Raw genomic sequence first — 10,000 nt, forward strand, 5'->3', positions numbered from 1 at the left:
AGTGTGTGATTAAAGATGGCCATCCCAGTGTGTAATTAAAGATGGCCGACCCAGTGTGTGATTAAAGATGGCCAACCCAGTGTGTAATTAAAGATGGCCGACCCAGTGTGTGATTAAAGATGGCCAACCCAGTGTGTAATTAAAGATGGCCGACCCAGTGTGTGATTAAAGATGGCCAACCCAGTGTGTAATTAAAGATGGCATACCCAGTGTGTGATTAAAGATGGCCAACCCAGTGTGTAATTAAAGATGGCCGACCCAGTGTGTGATTAAAGATGGCCAACCCAGTGTGTAATTAAAGATGGCCGACCCAGTGTGTGATTAAAGATGGCCAACCCAGTGTGTAATTAAAGATGGCCGACCCAGTGTGTGATTAAAGATGGCCATCCCAGTGTGTAATTAAAGATGGCCGACCCAGTGTGTGATTAAAGATGGCCAACCCAGTGTGTAATTAAAGATGGCCGACCCAGTGTGTGATTAAAGATGGCCATCCCAGTGTGTGATTAAAGATGGCCGACCCAGTGTGTGATTAAAGATGGCCAACCCAGTGTGTAATTAAAGATGGCCGACCCAGTGTGTGATTAAAGATGCCCATCCCAGTGTGTGATTAAAGATGGCCATCCCAGTGTGTGATTAAAGATGGCCAACCCACCAGGGGAGGAGAGCCTTCCTCACCCCCATCCTGACCTCTCTCTCTGTCCCCCCCCCCCCAGTATAAGGAGACACCAGGAGAGGAGAGCCATCCTCACCCCCATCCTGACGGACTTCTCTGTCAGGGTGACAGCAGCACCTGCCATCATATTCAACAAGCCCAGATCCCCTGACAACAGACAAGTGGAGGTTAGTATGAGGCACCATTAACCCAGAACCTTTAATATGAGGTTTAAACTTGAACCCAGAACCTTTAATATGAGGTTTAAACATGAACCCAGAACCTTTAATATGAGGTTTAAACATGAACCCAGAACCTTTAATATGAGGTTTAAACATGAACCCAGAACCTTTAATATGAGGTTTAAACATGAACCCAGAACCTTTAATATGAGGTTTAAACATGAACCCAGAACCTTTAATATGAGGTTTAAACATGAACCCAGAACCTTTAATGAGGTTTCAACATGAACCCAGAACCTTTAATATGAGGTTTAAACATGAACCCAGAACCTTTAATATGAGGTTTCAACATGAACCCAGAACCTTTAATATGAGGTTTCAACATGAACCCAGAACCTTTAATATGAGGTTTAAACATGAACCCAGAACCTTTAATATGAGGTTTAAACATGAACCCAGAACCTTTAATATGAGGTTTAAACATGTACCCAGAACCTTTAATATGAGGTTTAAACATTAACCCAGAACCTTTAATATGAGGTTTAAACATGAACCCAGAACCTTTAATATGAGGTTTAAACATTAACCCAGAACCTTTAATATGAGGTTTAAACATGAACCCAGAACCTTTAATATGAGGTTTAAACATGAACCCAGAACCTTTAATATGAGGTTTAAACATGAACCCAGAACCTTTAATATGAGGTTTAAACATGAACCCAGAACCTTTAATATGAGGTTTAAACATGAACCCAGAACCTTTAATATGAGGTTTAAACATGAACCCAGAACCTTTAAACATGAACCCAGAACCTTTAATATGAGGTTTAAACATGAACCCAGAACCTTTAATATGAGGTTTCAACATGAACCCAGAACCTTTAATATGAGATTTAAACATGAACCCAGAACCTTTAATATGAGGTTTAAACATGAACCCAGAACCTTTAATATGAGGTTTAAACATGAACCCAGTTTAAACATGAACCCAGAACCTTTAATATGAGGTTTAAACATGAACCCAGAACCTTTAATATGAGGTTTAAACATGAACCCAGAACCTTTAATATGAGGTTTAAACATGAACCCAGCACCTTTAATATGAGGTTTTAACATGAACCCAGAACCTTTAATATGAGGTTTAAACATGAACCCAGAACCTTTAATATGAGGTTTAAACATGAACCCAGAACCTTTAATATGAGGTTTAAACATGAACCCAGAACCTTTAATATGAGGTTTAAACATGAACCCAGAACCTTTAATATGAGGTTTCAACATGAACCCAGAACCTTTAATATGAGGTTTAAACATGAACCCAGAACCTTTAATATGAGGTTTCAACATGAACCCAGAACCTTTAATATGAGGTTTCAACATGAACCCAGAACCTTTAATATGAGGTTTAAACATGAACCCAGAACCTTTAATATGAGGTTTAAACATTAACCCAGAACCTTTAATATGAGGTTTAAACATGAACCCAGAACCTTTAATATGAGGTTTAAACATGAACCCAGCACCTTTAATATGAGGTTTTAACATGAACCCAGAACCTTTAATATGAGGTTTAAACATGAACCCAGAACCTTTAATATGAGGTTTAAACATGAACCCAGAACCTTTAATATGAGGTTTAAACATGAACCCAGAACCTTTAATATGAGGTTTAAACATGAACCCAGAACCTTTAATATGAGGTTTCAACATGAACCCAGAACCTTTAATATGAGGTTTAAACATGAACCCAGAACCTTTAATATGAGGTTTCAACATGAACCCAGAACCTTTAATATGAGGTTTCAACATGAACCCAGAACCTTTAATATGAGGTTTAAACATGAACCCAGAACCTTTAATATGAGGTTTAAACATTAACCCAGAACCTTTAATATGAGGTTTAAACATGAACCCAGAACCTTTAATATGAGGTTTAAACATGAACCCAGAACCTTTAATATGAGGTTTAAACATGAACCCAGAACCTTTAATATGAGGTTTTAACATGAACCCAGAACCTTTAATATGAGGTTTAAACATGAACCCAGAACCTTTAATATGAGGTTTAAACATGAACCCAGAACCTTTAATATGAGGTTTTAACATGAACCCAGAACCTTTAATATGAGGTTTAAACATGAACCCAGAACCTTTAATATGAGGTTTAAACTTGAACCCAGAACCTTTAATATGAGGTTTAAAGATGAACCCAGAACCTTTAATATGAGGTTTAAACATTAACCCAGAACCTTTAATATGAGGTTTAAACATGAACCCAGAACCTTTAATATGAGGTTTAAACATGAACCCAGAACCTTTAATATGAGGTTTAAACATGAACCCAGAACCTTTAATATGAGGTTTAAACATGAACCCAGAACCTTTAATATGAGGTTTTAACATGAACCCAGAACCTTTAATATGAGGTTTCAACATGAACCCAGAACCTTTAATATGAGGTTTAAACTTGAACCCAGAACCTTTAATATGAGGTTTAAACATGAACCCAGAACCTTTAATATGAGGTTTAAACATTAACCCAGAACCTTTAATATGAGGTTTAAACATGAACCCAGAACCTTTAATATGAGGTTTAAACATGAACCCAGAACCTTTAATATGAGGTTTAAACATGTACCCAGAACCTTTAATATGAGGTTTCAACATGAACCCAGAACCTTTAATATGAGGTTTAAACATGAACCCAGAACCTTTAATATGAGGTTTCAACATGAACCCAGAACCTTTAATATGAGGTTTAAACTTGAACCCAGAACCTTTAATATGAGGTTTAAACATGAACCCAGAACCTTTAATATGAGGTTTCAACATGAACCCAGAACCTTTAATATGAGGTTTAAACATGAACCCAGAACATTTAATATGAGGTTTCAACATGAACCCAGAACCTTTAATATGAGGTTTTAACATGAACCCAGAACCTTTAATATGAGGTTTCAACATGAACCCAGAACCTTTAATATGAGGTTTAAACTTGAACCCAGAACCTTTAATAAGAGGTTTAAACATGAACCCAGAACCTTTAATATGAGGTTTCAACATGAACCCAGAACCTTTAATATGAGGTTTCAACATGAACCCAGAACCTTTAATATGAGGTTTAAACATGAACCCAGAACCTTTAATATGAGGTTTAAACATTAACCCAGAACCTTTAATATGAGGTTTAAACATGAACCCAGAACCTTTAATATGAGGTTTTAACATGAACCCAGAACCTTTACTATGAGGTTTAAACATTAACCCAGAACCTTTAATATGAGGTTTAAACATGAACCCAGAACCTTTAATATGAGGTTTAAACATTAACCCAGAACCTTTAATATGAGGTTTAAACATTAACCCAGAACCTTTAATATGAGGTTTAAACATGAACCCAGAACCTTTAATATGAGGTTTAAACATTAACCCAGAACCTTTAATATGAGGTTTAAACATTAACCCAGAACCTTTAATATGAGGTTTAAACATTAACCCAGAACCTTTAATATGAGGTTTAAACATTAACCCAGAACCTTTACTATGAGGTTTAAACATTAACCCAGAACCTTTAATATGAGGTTTAAACATGAACCCAGAACCTTTAATATGAGGTTTAAACATTAACCCAGAACCTTTAATATGAGGTTTAAACATTAACCCAGAACCTTTAATATGAGGTTTAAACATGAACCCAGAACCTTTAATATGAGGTTTAAACATTAACCCAGAACCTTTAATATGAGGTTTAAACATTAACCCAGAACCTTTACTATGAGGTTTAAACATTAACCCAGAACCTTTAATATGAGGTTTAAACATGAACCCAGAACCTTTACTATGAGGTTTAAACATTAACCCAGAACCTTTAATATGAGGTTTAAACATGAACCCAGAACCTTTAATATGAGGTTTAAACATTAACCCAGAACCTTTACTATGAGGTTTAAACATTAACCCAGAACCTTTAATATGAGGTTTAAACATTAACCCAGAACCTTTACTATGAGGTTTAAACATTAACCCAGAACCTTTAATATGAGGTTTAAACATGAACCCAGAACCTTTAATATGAGGTTTAAACATTAACCCATTAACAATATGAAAAGTGTTTTATTCCTTAAAAACATAGGTGCTGGACAATGACCATTTCAGACATGATGCATGATGGGTGAAAAAAACAACTTGTGTATCACTAATAACTGAATAACATTGAGATGGGTACCTGTACTGGTTCCAGAACATAATATATATTTACACAATGAGGAAGTGACCTGGAAGTGAAGACAAATCAAATGACTTCAAATTAATGGAACAAACGGTCTGATATCAACCTCTTGGTTCAGACCTCTAGGGGACACAGTGGACAAACGGTCTCATATCAACCTCTTGGTTCAGACCTCTAGGGGACACAGTGGACAAACGGTCTCATATCAACCTCTTGGTTCAGACCTCTAGGAGACACAGTGGACAAACGGTCTCATATCAACCTCTTGGTTCAGACCTCTAGGAGACACAGTGGACAAACGGTCTCATATCAACCTCTTGGTTCAGACCTCTAGGGGACACAGTGGACAAACGGTCTCATATCAACCTCTTGGTTCAGACCTCTAGGGGACACAGTGGACAAACGGTCTCATATCAACCTCTTGGTTCAGACCTCTAGGGGACACAGTGGACAAACGGTCTCATATCAACCTCTTGGTTCAGACCTCTAGGGGACACAGTGGACAAACGGTCTGATATCAACCTCTTGGTTCAGACCTCTAGGGGACACAGTGGACAAACGGTCTGATATCAACCTCTTGGTTCAGACCTCTAGGGGACACAGTGGACAAACGGTCTCATATCAACCTCTTGGTTCAGACCTCTAGGGGACACAGTGGACAAACGGTCTCATATCAACCTCTTGGTTCAGACCTCTAGGGGACACTGTGGACAAACGGTCTGATATCAACCTCTTGGTTCAGACCTCTAGGGGACACAGTGGACAAACGGTCTCATATCAACCTCTTGGTTCAGACCTCTAGGGGACACAGTGGACAAACGGTCTCATATCAACCTCTTGGTTCAGACCTCTAGGAGACACAGTGGACAAACGGTCTGATATCAACCTCTTGGTTCAGACCTCTAGGGGACACAGTGGACAAACGGTCTCATATCAATCTCTTGGCTCAGACCTCTAGGGGACACAGTGGACAAACGGTCTGATATCAACCTCTTGGTTCAGACCTCTAGGGGACACAGTGGACAAACGGTCTCATATCAACCTCTTGGTTCAGACCTCTAGGGGACACAGTGGACAAACGGTCTCATATCAACCTCTTGGTTCAGACCTCTAGGGGACACAGTGGACAAACGGTCTCATATCAACCTCTTGGTTCAGACCTCTAGGGGACACAGTGGACAAACGGTCTCATATCAACCTCTTGGCTCAGACCTCTAGGGGACACAGTGGACAAACGGTCTGATATCAACCTCTTGGCTCAGACCTCTAGGGGACACAGTGGACAAACGGTCTGATATCAACCTCTTGGTCCAGACCTCTAGGGGACACAGTGGACAAACGGTCTCATATCAACCTCTTGGTTCAGACCTCTAGGGGACACAGTGGACAAACGGTCTCATATCAACCTCTTGGTCCAGACCTCTAGGGGACACAGTGGACAAACGGTCTCATATCAACCTCTTGGTTCAGACCTCTAGGAGACACAGTGGACAAACGGTCTCATATCAACCTCTTGGCTCAGACCTCTAGGGGACACAGTGGACAAACGGTCTCATATCAACCTCTTGGTTCAGACCTCTAGGGGACACAGTGGACAAACGGTCTCATATCAACCTCTTGGTTCAGACCTCTAGGGGACACAGTGGACAAACGGTCTCATATCAACCTCTTGGTTCAGACCTCTAGGGGACACAGTGGACAAACGGTCTCATATCAACCTCTTGGCTCAGACCTCTAGGGGACACAGTGGACAAACGGTCTGATATCAACCTCTTGGCTCAGACCTCTAGGGGACACAGTGGACAAACGGTCTGATATCAACCTCTTGGTCCAGACCTCTAGGGGACACAGTGGACAAACGGTCTCATATCAACCTCTTGGTTCAGACCTCTAGGGGACACAGTGGACAAACGGTCTCATATCAACCTCTTGGTCCAGACCTCTAGGGGACACAGTGGACAAACGGTCTCATATCAACCTCTTGGTTCAGACCTCTAGGAGACACAGTGGACAAACGGTCTCATATCAACCTCTTGGCTCAGACCTCTAGGGGACACAGTGGACAAACGGTCTCATATCAACCTCTTGGTTCAGACCTCTAGGGGACACAGTGGACAAACGGTCTCATATCAACCTCTTGGCTTTTGACGAGCCTCTATGAAATGCTCAGCCGCAGGGTTTCACTGGTCAGGGTCAGGGTTAGGCTCAGGGTCAGGGTTTCTCTGGTCAGGGTCAGGGTTAGGCTCAGGGTCAGGGTTTCTCTGGTCAGGGTCAGGGTTAGGCTCAGGGTCAGGGTTTCTCTGGTCAGGGTCAGGGTTAGGCTCAGGGTCAGGGTTTCTCTGGTCAGGGTCAGGGTTAGGCTCAGGGTCAGGATTTCTCTGGTTAGGGTCAGGGTTAGGCTCAGGGTCAGGGTTTCTCTGGTCAGGGTCAGGGTTAGGCTCAGGGTCAGGGGTTCTCTGGTCAGGGTCAGGGTTAGGCTCAGGGTCAGGGTTTCTCTGGTCAGGGTCAGGGTTAGGCTCAGGGTCAGGGTTTCTCTGGTCAGGGTCAGGGTTAGGCTCAGAGTCAGGGTTTCTCTGGTCAGGGTTAGGGTTAGTGTTTATATTGTCTCTCTCTCTGTCCCAACAGGAGGTGCTGGTGTTTATATTGTCTCTCTCTGTCCCAACAGGAGGTGCTGGTGTTTATATTGTCTCTCTGTGTCCCAACAGGAGGTGCTGGTGTTTATATTGTCTCTCTCTGTCCCAACAGGAGGTGCTGGTGTTTATATTGTCTCTCTCTGTCCCAACAGGAGGTGCTGGTGTTTATATTGTCTCTCTCTGTCCCAACAGGAGGTGCTGGTGTGTGGTCACTCCCTGGAGGTGAATGCAACATCTAGTCTGCAGTTCTTCCTCAGTGTGGCCCAGGTCCACCTGCTGCAGCTACTGTTCCAAGCCAACATGGTGGAGAGACCTGCCCCAGAGACCAGACAGGTAAGAGATGGTCACATCCCAACCCAGGTCCACCTGCTGCAGCTACTGTTCCAAGCCAACATGGTGGAGAGACCTGCCCCAGAGACCAGACAGGTAAGAGATGGTCACATCCCAACTCAGGTCAACATGGTGGAGAGACCTGCCCCAGAGACCAGACAGGTAAGAGATGGTCACATCCCAACTCAGGTCAACATGGTGGAGAGACCTGCCCCAGAGACCAGACAGGTAAGAGATGGTCACATCCCAACTCAGGTAAACATGGTGGAGAGACCTGCCCCAGAGACCAGACAGGTAAGAGATGGTCACATCCCAACTCAGGTCAACATGGTGGAGAGACCTGCCCCAGAGACCAGACAGGTAAGAGATGGTCACATCCCAACTCAGGTAAACATGGTGGAGAGACCTGCCCCAGAGACCAGACAGGTAAGAGATGGTCACATCCCAACTCAGGTCAACATGGTGGAGAGACCTGCCCCAGAGACCAGACAGGTAAGAGATGGTCACATCCCAACTCAGGTAAACATGGTGGAGAGACCTGCCCCAGAGACCAGACAGGTAAGAGATGGTCACATCCCAACTCAGGTCAACATGGTGGAGAGACCTGCCCCAGAGACCAGACAGGTAAGAGATGGTCACATCCCAACTCAGGTCAACATGGTGGAGAGACCTGCCCCAGAGACCAGACAGGTAAGAGATGGTCACATCCCAACTCAGGTCAACATGGTGGAGAGACCTGCCCCAGAGACCAGACAGGTAAGAGATGGTCACATCCCAACTCAGGTCATACTAAACCAACAGGTGCAGAGGTCATAGTATCATGTCATACGCAACCAATAGGTGAAGAGGTCATACTAACATGTCATACTCAGCCAATAGGTGAAGAGGTCATACTAACATGTCAGACTCAGCCAATAGGTGAAGGGGTCATACTAACATGTCAGACTCAGCCAATAGGTGAAGAGGTCATACTAACATGTCAGACTCAGCCAATAGGTGAAGGGGTCATACTAACATGTCAGACTCAGCCAACAACAGGTCCAGTACTGAGTCAATGATAACATGGTTATATACACTGGGTACCAGTACTGAGTCAATGATAACATGGTTATATACACTGGGTACCAGTACTGATTCTATATACACTGGGTACCAGTACTGAGTCTATATACACTGGGTACCAGTACTGAGTCAATGATAATATGGTTATATACACTGGGTACCAGTACTGATTCTATATACACTGGGTACCAGTACTGAGTCTATATACACTGGGTACCAGTACTGAGTCTATATACACTGGGTACCAGTACTGAGTCTATATACACTGGGTACCAGTACTGAGTCTATATACACTGGGTACCAGTACTGAGTCTATATACACTGGGTACCAGTACTGAGTCTATATACACTGGGTACCAGTACTGAGTCTATATACACTGGGTACCAGTACTGAGTCTATATACACTGGGTACCAGTACTGAGTCTATATACACTGGGTACCAGTACTGAGTCAATGATAACATGGTTATATACACTGGGTACCAGTACTGAGTCAATGATAACATGGTTATATACACTGGGTACCAGTACTGATTCTATATACACTGGGTACCAGTACTGAGTCTATATACACTGGGTACCAGTACTGAGTCTATATACACTGGGTACCAGTACTGAGTCTATATACACTGGGTACCAGTACTGAGTCTATATACACTGGGTACCAGTACTGAGTCAATGATAACATGGTTATATACACTGGGTACCAGTACTGAGTCAATGGTAACATGGTTATATACACTGGGTACCAGTACTGAGGGGTAAAGGATAGATAATAGACAGTAACAGCCTACATCAGGGAGACTCTACATCAGGGAGACTCTACATCAGGGAGACTCTACATCAGGGTGACTCTACATCAGGGTGACTCTACATCAGGGAGACTCTACATCAGGGAGACTCTACATCAGGG

The 10,000-nt window shown here is 42.6% G+C and overlaps 1 protein-coding gene across 1 annotated transcript in view; it reads left to right on the forward strand.

The window, feature by feature from the left end:
* LOC124017627 (vacuolar protein sorting-associated protein 13B-like) overlaps nucleotides 1-10,000 on the forward strand; it is a 242,195-nt gene that overhangs the window by 22,634 nt on the left and 209,561 nt on the right. The window contains 2 exon segments of the mRNA XM_046332880.1: nucleotides 714-840; nucleotides 7,888-8,781. Coding sequence (XP_046188836.1) covers nucleotides 714-840; nucleotides 7,888-8,781 — 1,021 coding nt within the window.

Source organism: Oncorhynchus gorbuscha, unplaced genomic scaffold, assembly GCF_021184085.1.
Source record: "Oncorhynchus gorbuscha isolate QuinsamMale2020 ecotype Even-year unplaced genomic scaffold, OgorEven_v1.0 Un_scaffold_295, whole genome shotgun sequence".
NCBI lineage: Eukaryota > Metazoa > Chordata > Actinopteri > Salmoniformes > Salmonidae > Oncorhynchus > Oncorhynchus gorbuscha.